Genomic DNA, 14,602 nt, shown 5'->3' on the forward strand with positions numbered 1-14,602 from the left:
GTTAAGACTGTTTGCATGAGACGAAACATGTCACTTGTTACTTGGGAGAAGAGACTGACCCTCATTTGGCTCCTGCCTCCTTTCAGGGAATTCTAGAGAGCCAGAAGATCTCCTCTTGACCTCCTTTTCTCCAAGCTGAACAACCCCAGTTCCCTCAGCTGCTCCTCACATGACCTGTGAGATGTAGCCTCACCAGTGATAAAATACTTTAAGTTCTACTTCTCATTATTTTGTTTTATAGAATGGTTTAGGTTAGAAGGGACCTTTAAGATCATCTAGTTCCAAATTTCCTGCCATGGGCAAGAACACTTTCCACTAGACCAGTTTGCTCAGAGCCTCATCTAGCCTGCTCTTCAACACCTTCAGGAAAGGGAGAACCACAGCCTCCCTGGACAAGCTGTTCCAGTACCTTACCATTCCTTATGTGCTGGTTTGAGGCTAGCTGGAATATTTTAGTGAGAGAAATTAGATGATAGGCTGTGAAAAGGAAACAATGGTGATGTCTTCTTCACTCTTAGGCTTGCTGAGATGGATAAAAACAAGATCATAAACCTAGATAAGACAGTCAGTGTGTGTCACTGGGTGCCTGTACTTTTCTCCCTGGCCTGCTTTCTGTGTAACTATTCCTTCTGTTTTCTAACCCCCCATGCCAATCCTCCAAACTCACCTTGCAGGTGAGGCAAACTCTAGGATAAGGTAGAGGGTAAGGTATTATTTTTTGCTCTCTGTAGTAGTTATTTTGGGGATGGGAGAAGTGTCACAACTCTGCATGAAGTGCTGCAGTAACTCAGAAGTAATGGAAGTGCATTGTAAGCAGTCTGCCTTATGCTCTTTCATCAGGGAATACTGGAGAGGTCTGAGACAGAAACAAAACAAAGACTCAACAATCAGATAGAAAAGCTAGAACGTGAGATATCTCAGCTGAAGAAGAAACTGGAAAATGAGGTGGAGCAAAGACATTCCCTTACCAAAAATCAAGAGGTAAGTACAGTTCTAAACACGCTAAACTGGGTTTAGTGACAATAAAGCCACCATTGCATGATTTCTGCCAGGTTTTGTTTTTCATACAGGACATGTTTGTTCTTTGTGCCATTTGTGAGTGTTTGCAAAATTAATAACCTTGTGTTTTCAGGTTCATATCCTGGATCTCAAGAGGCAGCTTGAGACTGAGACAAATCGTCACTTGAACACAAAAGAACTGTTGAAGAACGCCCAGAAAGAAACTGCCATGCTGAAACAGCAGCTCAACAACACAGAGGCTCAGCTAGCATCTCAGTCATCACAGAGGGCTCCAGGGAAAGGTGAAGTGGTTTTCTGCATTGACTGCATTCACTTTCAGTTAAATGATACTGTTTGCAGAATGGCAAAATTGATCACTCATGATAATTGAGAATGAGGTGTGTACAGCAGATAACAATCACATATCCAAACAAGTGATAATAAGAATGATCTGTTAAAGTAAAATGAATGTCCAGGCAGTCACAAAGGGCAAAAATAGAGCAAAACTTATTAAAAGATCCCTTTTATTTTTAACGTGAAACAGCTTAAGTTTATTTAGTGAACTTAGAATCATAGAATCAAGCAGGTTGGAAGAGACCTCCAAGATCAGCCAGTCCAACCTAGCACCCAGCCCTATCCAGTCAACTAGACCATGGCACTAAGTGCCTCAGCCAGGCTTATCTTCAATATCTCCAGGGATGGTGACTCCACCACCTCCCTGGGCAGCCCATTCCAATGCCAATCACTCTCCCTGCCAACAACTTCCTCCTGACATCCAGCCTAGACCTCCCCTGGCACAACTTGAGATTGTGTCCCCTTCTTCTGTTGCTGATTGCCTGGCAGAAGAGACCAACCCCTACCTGGCTGCAGCCTCCCTTCAGGTAGTTGTAGACAGCAATGAGGTCACTCACCCCTTAGCCTTCTCTTTTCCAGGCTGCACACCCCCAGCTCCCTCAGCCTCTCCTCATAGGGTTTGTGTTCCAGGCCCCTCACCAGCTTTGTTGCCCTTCTCTGGACACCTTCAAGCACATCAACATCTCTCTTGAATTGAGGACCCCACAACTTGACACAGTACTCAAGGTGTGGCCTGGCCAGTGTTGAATACAGAGGAAGAATAACCCCCCTCATCCTAGCCACACTGTTCCTGATCCAGTCCAGGATGCCACTGCCTCTCCTGGCCACCTGGGCACACTGCTGGCTCATGTTCAGCTACTATCTACCAGTACCCCCAGGTCCCTTTCTGCTTGACTGCTCTCCAGCCACTCTGTCCCCAGCCTGTAGCCCTGCTTGGGGTTATTGTGGCCGAAGTGCAGAACCCTGCACTTGGCCTTGTTCAGTTTCATCCCAGATTATTATTAAATAGCCAATTGTTTTTGGCTGAATCAACAGTGTTTCTTGTTAACCACTATTTTGGCTAGGGCTGCCAGTTTTATTTAGGGAAGCTTTGTGAGAGTGATTGTTTTTTCCATGTGACTATCGTAAAAGCCTTCAGTTTTCACTGAAGAGTGGTTTGAAAAGAATGAATTAAACTTCACCAGTTAATGAATGTGTTCTGATGTTTTAGGTCAGCCTAGTACAAATGAAGACGTGGATGATCTTGTAAGTCGCCTAAGACAAGCAGATGAGCAAGTTAATGACCTGAGAGAGAGACTCAAGACTAGTTCTAGTAATGTGGAGCAATACAGGGCCATGGTTCTTAGCCTAGAGGAATCCCTTAATAAGGAAAAACAAGTAAGTTACCATTGTTTATTAAAACAAAACCACAAACAAACTGAAAGATCTTTTGGGTTTCTTTTTTTCTGGTACTACAGTACAGTCTGTAAGATATGAGAGGAATTAGGTAAAACTAAAATTAGTTAAGAAGGAATTAGAGTACAATGGAGTAAGACCAGATTTTAGGCAGTTTCATTCAACAAATACTTATCATAGAATCACAGAATCAACCAGGTTGGAAGAAACCTCCAAGCTCATCCAGTCCAACCTAGCACCCAGCCCTATCCAGTCATCTAGACCATGGCACTAAGTGCCTCATCCAGGCTTTTCTTGAACACCTCCAGGGACGATGACTCCACCACCTTACTTCTAATAATGGAAATAGTAACATTTTTTCACAATGTTTTAACCTACTGAACTGTAAATTTAACTTAAAAAGTGTATTCTGCCAATATTTTCCTTTGAAAGAGGGGAAATGAGTTTCAAAAACTTATAACCCTGTGGTTGATTATTAAAGACATTAATTGATTAGCTCTCGTTCAAAAGCAGTTAAATTCACACCTTCTGCATCAGTGAGATCTTCAGTGATACAAACCAGAACTCATCTATGTGAAAGGCTTAAGAACAGAATCCCAGAAGCCTTTATCTCTTGCAGAGTGTTGGTCAGATCCCCTCTCAGGCTTCTCTTCTCCAGACTAAACAGCCCCAGATCTCTCAGCCTTTCCTCTTCACAGAGATACTCCAGGCCCCTCAGTGTCTTTGCATCCCTTTGTTAGACTTTCTCTAGTAGTTTCTTGTATTTTAAACTGGAGAGCTCAGAACTGGACACAGGAGTCCTGATGTGATCTCAGCAGAGGAGAGGAGGATGGCAACCTCCCTCAAACTGCTGGCCACACTCTTCTTAATGCACCCCAGAGACCATTGGCCCTGGTCACATTGCTGGCTCATGGGGAACTTGTCCACCAGCATTCCCCAGTCCTTCTTGCAGCGCTGCTTTCCAGCAGGTCACCCTCTCACCTGTACTGGTGCAGGGGGTCATTTGTCTCTAGGTGCAGGACCCTGCAATTATCCTTCTTGACCTTTCGTTATGTTGCCTGCTGCCCATGATCTGTTACACACTCAAAAGAGTGAAGCTTCTTCCAGTCTGCTCAGTATATGAACAGAGGACAGATTGAGGAAACAAAATTCTCATTTTCTACTGAACTTGGAGTATCAGTAGATGCTGGAGAGCTGTTTGTCTAGTATCCAATTGTTCTGGTTTACTACAGGAACTTCATTGTGGCTTGATATGCTTTAGCAATATTGCAGATTCTAGTGTACAATAAAAAGATTTGCTGGGTATGGCACATTTTAGTGCAGTCACTTCAAACTTCTCTTGGGTGTACTTTGTTAGCTACTGCAGCTCTAAAGGGAAAAGAATTTAAAAAACCTCAGTTCTATTCGTGGTTCTCCACATTTTCAGTGTTGTTCTTAATGAGATCTTGAGAATTCTTTTTCTGGCTGTAAATGGTTAGTGAAACATTGGTTGCACATTAGAATGCCAAATTTAAAGGGGAAAAAATGATCTCTTGTGATGGATTTTAATGAAGGTGACAGAGGAAGTTCGTGCAACAGTTGAAGCTCGTCTAAAGGAATCTTCAGAGTATCAAGCACAGCTAGAGAAGAAGCTGATGGAGTCAGAGAAAGAAAAGCAAGAACTGCAAGAGGAGAAGCGTAAAGCCTTGGAGAATATGGAACAACAGGTATGCACTGGATGTCCCCTCCCTTAAACTCCCTTTTGCAGAGTCCACAACAATCTGCTGTTTAAGAATCCTTAAAACTCCCAGTTTTCGTTTTGCATTATAGCAGTGTCTAAACCAAAGTCTTTAGGATCTGCAAAAGGCTAACTGAATTTGTAAAGGGTTGCCAAATGTGAGTAGTACATGAACCGTACCAGTTTGTTTAGGGTGATTGTGTATTTAAAGCTGTCAATATCTGCCTGAACTTTGAACAGCTTAGAGCAAAACCATGAGTATAAAAAGCCAGAGAGAGAGGGAGGTGTCAGAAAACTTTTTGAATTATAAACTGTTTTGAAATGCTGCAAATACTTCTGAAACCAGAGTGATCTGTGCTTTCATTTGTCTAGTTTTCATTTGGACTCTTACTGGGGTTGAAAGAAGCAGGCTGACTGCAACTAGAGTTACTACATGCTCAAATCTGAAAAGAACAGGAGTATGTTTTTACCAGAAAAGAGCTCTGTGTGTTCAGTCAAAACACTGACAGTATTTCTCTTTGCATTCACATAAATAATGCAATCACCACCCTCCAGTTCTACATTACTCAGGACTGTCTGTATTCAAAGCCTTGCTCTGGTAAATACTCTGTAAAAGAATTTCCTCTTAGTCTTGGTTTTGTTCTTGTTTTTGTTTTTCTTGTTCCCTCATCACCGTAGCTTTCAGAACTAAAGAAGAGTCTCTCAACTGTGCAGTCAGAAGTTCAGGAAGCCCTTCAGAGAGCCAGCACAGCTCTCAGTAATGAACAACAAGCTCGACGTGACTGCCAGGAACAAGTACGTTTTAGTATTTGCCTGTTTCAGCCAGGGATAGTAAACTGGATGTCAGTGTTTCATTGGTTTTCAGTTGAACTCAAGATTTTTAGAGGTAGTCCTGTTAATCAGTATCTTAATGAGCCAAGAAAAGTGCTGTAGGAGCACCTTTATGTTGTGAACAGCGGTTTGTTTAGTGCTTCATTTTCATACCTGATCAAACAAATATCAGCTAAACCGACTTTGACTATAAAGTCATGCTGCAAGCACAGTTGGTGTCACATTTAAGGAAACAACAGAAGATGCAATGGATCGTTGTTAGTAAGCTCTGTGATTGGGGTAGGTACTTAGCAAATCATTAAAATGAGTTACCTCAATCTCCTGAGGGAGCAAGAAAGAAAACTGAATTCTCACAGCGGGACGATGGGGGAAATATCCAAACACAACTATCCAATCCAAAACTTAAGTATCATCTTTTGAAACTGGGGCAATGTGATGGTATTTAGCAGCACCTAGTAAGTTTTTCTTGTTACCAACTGTGTATAAAGGAGATAGACATTTCTGCAAGTCAGGATTCCAGCAACACTGATCCGTGTACAGGATGTAGAGAAACTTTTGGCTCTTGTTTTGTCCAACCTAAAATATAGTAGATAAGTATTTACTGATTTTTATTTTGATGGCCTTAGCCTTTTAACCTCATTCAGTAAATTTCTTTGCCCATTCACATGTAGAGGCAACAAGTGAATGTTCTTAGTCTAATACTTGCCTATTATCCCTACATAATCTATAGCAAGAGGTTTGATTGTAGAGGAACTATAGAATCATTTTGATTGGAGAGGAACTTGAAGATCATCAAGTTCAACCATTAACCCAGCACTGCCAAGTCTACTACTAAACCATGTCCCTCAGCACCACATCTGCACAATTTTTCAGAACCCCTGGGGACAGAGGACTCCTTCCAAGGCTTGACAGCCCTTTTGGAGAAGAAATCACACTGAGTTAGAAGCACCCGTGGAAGATCAAGCTCCCCTACCAGATCAGGCTCACTTAGGGCAGGTCACACAGGAGCCAGTCCAGGCATTAGAAATTCTTCCTAATGTCCAACATAAACCTCCTCTGTCACAACTTCAGGCCATTTCTTCTTCTATCACTTGTCAGCAATGCTGATTTTCAGTTTCATGTTCTAAATCCTTCCAGGGATGGTGCTTACAGGATGGTGATAGTGTGTCCTGTTAGCCACTCAAAGAAAATGTTTTCTGTTCTGATTTCTCTCAACACTTTTAATTTCTTTGAGGGAACTATACTGAGCTTATCCATATTTTTTGTACTTGGCTTTGGCCAACAATTTTCATTTTAGTTAGTGGTCATTGATCCTACCTAGGATGTAAGAAGCTTGTAGTACATTAAAGGTAAAGAATCTATTTGTTATATTTTCCTGCAGGCCAAGATGGCTTCTGAAGCTCAGAATAAATACGAGCGGGAATTAATGCTTCATGCTGCCGATGTTGAGGCGTTGCAGGCTATCAAAGAGCAAGTTGCCAAGAACACAGCAGTGAGGCAGCAGCTAGAGGAAGCTGCTCGGAAAGCTGAGTCTGAGTTGTTAGAAAGCAAAGCTTCCTGGGAAGAGAGAGAGAGAATGATTAAGGTAAGGCTTCGTTTAATAGCTGAAAAAAACCTGACTGAAGCGAACAGAATTCAGCCACAGAATTCACAACCATTGAACAATTTTTCCTGTAGGATGAATCTTCAAAGCTGGCATCCCGCTGTGAAGATTTGGAGAAGCAAAATCGATTGTTGCATGAACAGCTGGAGAGTCTGAGTGATAAGATGGTGACTTCTATGAAAGAAGCCATGCCAGCTGCAGCAAATGTTTCTCTCAATGAGGAAGGCAAATCTCAAGAACAGATCTTAGAAATCCTTCGGTAAATTTAGCTCTGGGCTCCTCAAATTGGGTTGCCAAATTAAATATTTCTGCATGACTTTGTATTTGGGTGGATAATATATAAAACTTCAGCACTTCTTTTGGCTGGGTAGGAGGTGGTTGTACTGCAGCAGTAGACAAGATTTCTTTCAGCTCCTAGGAAAAAGATGAGTCAGTTACGACAGGAAGCTAAATAAGATTTTAGCAAATGAGACTGGCAATAAAGTCTCACAGAGGCTTTCTTCATTGTTTTTAGGAGGGTTTATGTAGATTTCCCAGAATCTTTTAACTAGGATTTTCTTTTTGGTCTTTCTAAACTCCTCTCTGTACTCAGTAGACCTTCTGATGTAAGGTCACAGGATGTTAGGGGTTGGGAGGGACCCAAGGAGATCGAGTCCAATCCTCCTGCCAGAGCAGGACAATACTATCTAGCACAGATCACAGAGGAATGCATCTGTCTTGGGTTCAAATGCAGGTTCCCAGAGACTCTTATAAATTTGGTAGACCCAATGACAATTTATAGGATTTATAGAGTTTATAGAGTGCCCTCCCCTCCTCCCCCTCCTTTCCCCAAAAGACAGGGAGAGAGATAAAAGGTAGGGACACCCCAATAAATCAATCTCACTCGATTTGGAAGTTAAAAAGGAAAAGTTTAACAATAACTTAGAAAAAGGGATTGGAGGTAGGGGAGTTTACAAAGGATAAGGAAGGGAAAACAGCAAAATACAAAACAGGGATGGATACAACCCGAGTAGTGTGATGGTGTCTCTGCCTCGTGGCTGGTATGCAGTATCAGTGTGTGTGTGTATTCGTGAACGCAGGTAGGGAGAAAGAGGGCGAAAAAGAGGAAGAGACAGGAGAACTCCTGTCTTTTATACCACAGGAAGTGGGGGGAGTGGGCTAACCATCACCTGGAGTGTGGCCCACCCCTGAGGAGGGGCCGAGACCCCTAGGGTCAGGTTCAGGGTCACTCCCCCAGGAGTGTTAACCCTATACAGCATCCAGACAGGCCTTGAAAGTCTCCATAGAAGGAGATCCCACAACCTCTCTGGGGAGCCTGTGCCAGTGCTCTGGGACCCTTACAGTAAAGAAATTCCCCCTTGTGTTGAGGCAGAAGCTCTTTTACTGCAGTTTATACCCATTGCTCCTTGTCCTATCACAGGGAGTAAGTGAGAAGAGCCTGTATGTGTGTCCCCTTCCTGGCCAGCCTTCAGTTACTTATAAACTTCTGCTTTTTGTTGATGTGTTCATTCTCTTGCTGCAGATTCATACGCCGAGAAAAGGAGATTGCAGAAACTAGGTTCGAGGTGGCGCAGGTGGAGAGTTTGCGTTACCGTCAGAGAGTGGAGCACCTGGAAAGAGAGCTCCAGGAGCTACAGGACAGTCTTAATGCTGAGAGAGAGAAGGTGCAGGTATGGTTAGATGTTATTGCTGACTTACAGAAGATAAGACCTCACAACACACAAAGTGTTACTAGGTAAGGCATGTTTAATCAGCTCTGAGTGACAAGGAGAGGTCCTTCTCCAAAGCCCTTGCACCGCTTCACCTTTTTCAGGCGAAATATTTATGCTACAAAATCATACATACTCAGTGCAAGGGTAGGGTTATTACAATTAGTTCTGGGAATAGGTGGAGTTATTACAATCAGTTCCTGGAACTCATTTCCATACTGTCCTACCTCTTTATACATGCTCATTGCCACCTGGTGGTAGCCTTTTGGGGTCTATGAGAGGAAGGCCGACATCTTCCTCAGTCTGACCTCTTTACCTTTCATCCATCTGGCATCAATTGTGGGTCACATTCTTCACTGCAGTCTCCAATGTTCTCATCTTTGAATACAGTCTTCTTCTTCACCATGAGAATGTTTCAAGACTCTCTCAAGCTTAACCCACCTCCTTTGTGGTTATCTGATTGATGATGCTATGTTCTCTATCCCTTTTCCCATATCATTGCTTATGATCTCACTAAGTAGAGAGGGCTATTCTCTCTGTTCTACTCTTTGTCTATGCTGCTCATGCCCAGAAATTAAGTTCTAGAAGAACTGGCAGCTTTTAAACTGAGGTTGCCTTGTAGCCAAATGAGTTTTGTTCCGATTCCTGTGAAGCAGTGTGGCAATGCCAGAATCACATAAATAAGGAAAATAAAGATAATTTCTCTCATTTTTTTTCCCATCTCCCATTTCATTAGCGATGGTTACTTGTTTTGTATGTACTTCTGAGATAGAGTGCCACAATGGCTTTTCAAGGTGGTGTTGTGCCAGATCTGGGTAAGAATATATATGCAGCAAGCGAAATTAATGACTGAATTAAATCTTTTCAAAAGGTAACAGCAAAAACCATGGCACAGCATGAAGAATTAATGAAGAAAACTGAGACCATGAATGTACTGATAGAAACCAACAAGATGCTAAGAGAAGAAAAGGAGAGGCTAGAACAAGAGCTACAACAAATTCAAGCTAAGGTTAGTGCTGAGGTTCACTTACATCATTCAGATATTCCAGCTGTTCTGTTACTGTCTGCATATACCATTGCTAATTACAGTAAACTAATTGATTTAGATGGTGATTAATCCCTTGCATCACACACAAAAGTGGAAACTCCATTTAGAATTTGAGAAGACATTGGTCCATGTAGAATATCAGAAAATTTGAAGTTTGGTTTCATTTAAATGAAATTGAAAATCTACATTGGTGACAAGTGATAGGACAAGAGGAAATGTCCTTAAGTTGTGCCAGGAGAGGTTTATCTTGGAGATCAGGAAGTTTTTTTTCCCCAAAAAGGCTGTCAACCCCTGGAAAGAGTCCTCATCCCTGGAGGACTTGAAAAGCTGTTTGTAGATATGATGCTGAAGGACATGGTTTAGTGACAACCTGGGTTAGTGGTTGGACTTGGTGATCTTAAAGGTCTGTGATGGTTTGGGTGTTACTCACCCCCCACTCTTATGGAATCACCCAGATTAGACACATCTGAGCTGGATATTAAGAATGAAGCTTTATATTTACAGCTTAGCACAATATACAAGCAGATATTTGCAATCTATACAGAAACACAACAGCCCTCCCAGAAACCAGAGTCCTCAGGAGGGGCTCTCAATCACTCTTCCATCACCTTCCCACCCCTCTACCTTATCCCAGACTTTGCCTTATGTTCAAGGTGAGTTTGAAGGATCAGCCAGGGGGGCTTAGGTTGGATTAGTTACACTGACAGCAGGTTAGGAAGAGAAGGGAGGCAGCCAGAAGTCAGAGAGCAACTCTGTTACCTATATTTATGTTCTTGTTTTTATCCATCTCAGCAAGCCTATCAGTGCAGTAGACATCGCCATTGTTTCCTTTTCGCAGCCTAGCATCTCATTCTTCTCACTCAAATATCCCATCTAGCTTCAAACTAGCACAAGGTCTTTTCCAGCCAGGATGAACCTATAAATCCTTGGCTAGAGATATACCAGTTACAAGGATATTGGCAGCAGATAAGTGAAAACTGGCACGGGAATACTTACAAATCAGAGTACAACTTTCTGAAGAGTTTAAAAGGGAGATTTTGCCTCTTCCCATTTCTACACACCAGTAACTGTAATAGCAGCCAGTGCAGTTGTTCCTTTGCATCTACTCTCTTTCTTGTACCAAAGTACAAAGATTGAGAATCTGAGATTGTGAAGTTGTACCTATAGTCTTTTTCTCACTGTAGGATCATTCTGTGCTCCTGCTTCTTATCCTTCTCCCTGCCCTTATCTGCTCACTGAAAGACAGAGATAGAGAAGAAGCTATATCAGGACTTTCATTGCTGTCTATAGCTACCTGAAGGGTGGTTGTAGCCTGGTGGGGGTTGGTCTCTTCTTCCAGGCAACCAGCCATAGAACAAGGGGACACAGTTTCAAGTTGTGCTGGGGCAGGTCTAGGCTGGATATTAGGAGGAAGTTGTTGACAGAGAGAGTGATTGGCATTGGAATGGGCTGCCCAGGGAGGTGGTGGAGTCGCTGTCCCTGGAGGTGTTGAAGCAAAACCTGGCTGAGGCACTTAGTGCCATGGTCTAGTTGACATGGTCTAGGGCTGGGTGCTAGGTTGGGCTGGCTGATCTTGAAGGTCTCTTCCAATCTGATTGATTCTATGATTTTCAGAGGGTGGTGTTGTTGCTGCCTCCGTCCCTCCTGCTGCCATTGTTCAGGGCCTCCCATATTCCATTTTATTGTCTCCATCTCCTTTAGTTCTCTTTCAATTCCATTTTTTATCTCTCAAATCTTACAAGATCCAGAGAGTTTCATCTCCACTTGGGTGTTTTCAGGTACGCAAGCTTGAAGCAGATATTCTACCTCTACAAGAATCTAATGCTGAGCTGAGTGAGAAAAGTGGAATGTTGCAAGCAGAGAAAAAACTGTTGGAAGAAGATGTTAAACGCTGGAAAGCTCGGACTCAGGTGGGGAATGCTTGTTTTCAAAGCTGTTATGAAAATGCCACCAAAATAACCCAAACACCTCTAAAGAGCTCTACCTTTCCTTAAAAACAGCCAACTAAGAAATGTAGCTGAATGATAAAAATATTGTATGTGCAGCTTCAAAACTGGCTGTTCTAATTCATAGGCACTCCAAATCAAAAAGCACAAGCAGCAGCTCAATTTGAAAAAGATTGTCCTGGGTGGAACTATAATCATCTCCTGAAAACATAAACCCTTTTGTCTCCCTTCTAGCATTTGTTGAGTCAAAAGAAGGACACTGATCTAGAAGAGTATCGGAAGCTGCTCTCAGAGAAGGAAGCAAACACCAAGCGTATACAACAAATGAGTGAAGAAACAGGAAGGTTAAAAGCAGAAATAGCAAGGTATGGTATTAGTCAACTCGTAAAAAGGTTTTATACAGAGTGAAATATTTGAAATCAAGCTGTACCTAGAAGTTTAATTTCTTAATTCATTGAATGGTTCTGATTGGATGATCTGTAAGGTCTTTTCCAGTTCCAACCACCCTGTCATGAGTAGGGTCACCTTCTACTAGACCAGGTTGCTCGAGGTCTCATTCATCCTGGCCTTGAACACTTCTAGAGAGGAGGCATCCACAACCTCCTTGGGCAACCTGTTCCAGTGTCTCTCTGCTCTCATAGTAAAGAATTTCTTCCTAACCTCCAGTCTAAATCTCCCTTCTTGAAGCTTAAAATCATTCCTTCTCATCCTGTCACTACAAGGCCTTGTAAAAAGCCCCTCCCCAGCTTTCTTGTAGCCCCTTTCAGATACAGGAAGGCTGCCGTGAGGTCTCCCCAGAGCTGTCTGTTCTCCAGGCTGATCAGCCCCAACTCTCTCAGCCTGTCCCCATAGCGCAGGTTCTCCAGCCCTCTGATCGTCTTGGTAGCCCTCCTGGACCCACTCTTGCAGCACCATGTCCCTCTCATGCTGGGGGCACCAGAAGTGAATGTAAATTTCCTCTCATCCTATTGCTAGTTACTTTGGGAGATGTACCTTTTCTCTTCTTTCTTTCTCTCAGTACTGTATCTGTCTAACTATGAAACTTCTGGTATTCTTGCTGTAGTTTGATAATACACAGGTGAAATGAAGTGAGAATTGTTTGGAAGCTGTCTTTTAGCTGAACTTAGTCTAATATGACATAGAGTAATTTATATTCTCTAAATGTTTATATTGCAGAATGCTAGGCAGCATAATTGTCTGCAGATAGTCTCTGTGATACTAGATAAATGAGCAATACTGAAATGTGTTGTTTCAAACATCTCATTTGCCTCTTCCTCTCATCTCTCGTTAATAAGGACTAATGCATCCTTGACTACAAGCCAGAATCTTGTGCAGAGCCTGAAGGAGGAAGTAACTAAAATAAGAACAGAAAAGGATACATTGCAGAAAGAATTGGATGCTAAAGTGGCTGACATACAAGAAAAAGTGAAAACCATAACACAGGTGAAGAAAATCGGGCGCAGGTACAAGACTCAGTATGAGGAGCTGAAAGCACAGCATGATAAGGTAGGTAGAATTTCTTTGCCAACAAAGAAGAAGTGGATTTAAAAAGGTCTATTTTCATCTATAGTCATGTATAATCTGGCTAATATTCTTCACGTTCCTGCATTCAAAGCAGATAGTACTCTGTAGCCTACTGTCTCCTAATGTGTTTCAGATGGTTGCTGAAGCATCGACTCAGCCCTTGGTAGAACAGAAAGAAGAACAAGTTTCTGTCCAGGAAGTACAGGAGTTAAAGGACACACTCAGTCAAGCTGAAGTGAAGACAAAGAGTTTGGAGACTCAGGTCGAAAGTTTACAGAAGGTGAGAACAGTGAACAGTTTTGAGAGTGCCATACTCTATTCAATCTTCAGTAGCAGTGAAGTGTGTGAGGGGTTTTTCTCTGTGTGGGAGGGCATGTACCTGTCCAGATGTGTGAAGGGACATATTTGTGCCTCTAGCTTGTTGGGAAAGACAGGCCTTAAAGCTGTATTAAATCCTGTGTGTACTGTCTCACACGGTTGCTGAGGATAAGTAACTGGGAAAAAGAATGCTGTTCTCTCAGCTTCTGCATTCAGAGAGTGCTGGACTGCAGTGGATTTGAAGCCTTTTAGCCTTAATACAGTGGCCAGCTAGTACCACATATTTGGAGCTTGTTAGACTATTTGCCAAAGTAGCTAACTGTGGCTGATAATGACAACAACCCCCCCTGCTTCTCTCTTCTTCCCAATCTCTCTCTCTTTCCCTTCCCCTCTCCTCTCTCTCTCCTCTTCCCTTCCTCTCCTCTCTCCCTCTGTAGACTATAGCAGAAAAGGAGACAGAAGTCAGAACTCTTCAGGAGCAGATAACCCAGCTACAATCAGAACTTGCTCGTTTTCATCAAGACCTGCAAGAGAAGACGACGCAGGAGGAGCAGCTCAGGCAACAGATCACTGAGAAGGAAGAGAAAACCAGGAAGACTTTGCTTGCAGCCAAGCAGAAAATTGCACAATTAGCTGGTATTACAAGATTTTTGTTCTTATCCTAAAGATATAGAATCATAGAATGGGTTAGGTTGGAAGGGACCTCAAGGATCATCCAATTCCAACCCCCTGCCATAGGCAGGAACACCTCCTGCTAGAACAGGTTGCTCGAGGCCTCGTCCAACCTGGCATTGAACACCTCCAGGGAGGGAGCATCCACAACCTCTCTGGGCAACCTGTTCCAGTGCTTCACCACACTCACTGCAAAGAATTTCTTCCTAACATCCAGCTTTAATCTCCCCTCTTCATGTTTAAACCCATTACCCCTTGTCCTGTCATTCCAAACCTCGTAAATAGTCACTCCCAAGTCTTCCTGTAGGTCCCCTTCAGATACTGGAAGGCCACAAAGAGGTCTCCTCAAAGCCTCTTCTCCAGGCTGAAGAGCCCCAGCTCTCATAGTCTGTCCTCATAGCAGAGATGCTCCAGCCCTCTGATCATCTTCCATTTGAGATTTTGATTATTTTGATGGAAAAGCACTTGAAGTGCTTGGGAACATGT

At 42.8% G+C, this 14,602-nt stretch overlaps 1 protein-coding gene across 3 annotated transcripts in view; it reads left to right on the forward strand.

The window, feature by feature from the left end:
- TPR (translocated promoter region, nuclear basket protein) overlaps nt 1-14,602 on the forward strand; it is a 62,665-nt gene that overhangs the window by 21,283 nt on the left and 26,780 nt on the right. For all 3 annotated transcript variants that reach the window (XM_064148054.1, XM_064148056.1, XM_064148055.1), the window contains exons 20-33: nt 841-981; nt 1,133-1,301; nt 2,564-2,730; nt 4,302-4,454; nt 5,144-5,260; nt 6,678-6,881; nt 6,974-7,158; nt 8,422-8,569; nt 9,480-9,617; nt 11,435-11,566; nt 11,837-11,967; nt 12,898-13,108; nt 13,260-13,406; nt 13,882-14,080. In XM_064148054.1, coding sequence (XP_064004124.1) covers nt 841-981; nt 1,133-1,301; nt 2,564-2,730; nt 4,302-4,454; nt 5,144-5,260; nt 6,678-6,881; nt 6,974-7,158; nt 8,422-8,569; nt 9,480-9,617; nt 11,435-11,566; nt 11,837-11,967; nt 12,898-13,108; nt 13,260-13,406; nt 13,882-14,080 — 2,242 coding nt within the window. The remainder of the gene's footprint in view (nt 1-840; nt 982-1,132; nt 1,302-2,563; nt 2,731-4,301; nt 4,455-5,143; nt 5,261-6,677; nt 6,882-6,973; nt 7,159-8,421; nt 8,570-9,479; nt 9,618-11,434; nt 11,567-11,836; nt 11,968-12,897; nt 13,109-13,259; nt 13,407-13,881; nt 14,081-14,602) is intronic.

Source organism: Pogoniulus pusillus, chromosome 8 (genome assembly GCF_015220805.1).
Source record: "Pogoniulus pusillus isolate bPogPus1 chromosome 8, bPogPus1.pri, whole genome shotgun sequence".
Taxonomy (NCBI): Eukaryota; Metazoa; Chordata; class Aves; order Piciformes; family Lybiidae; genus Pogoniulus; species Pogoniulus pusillus.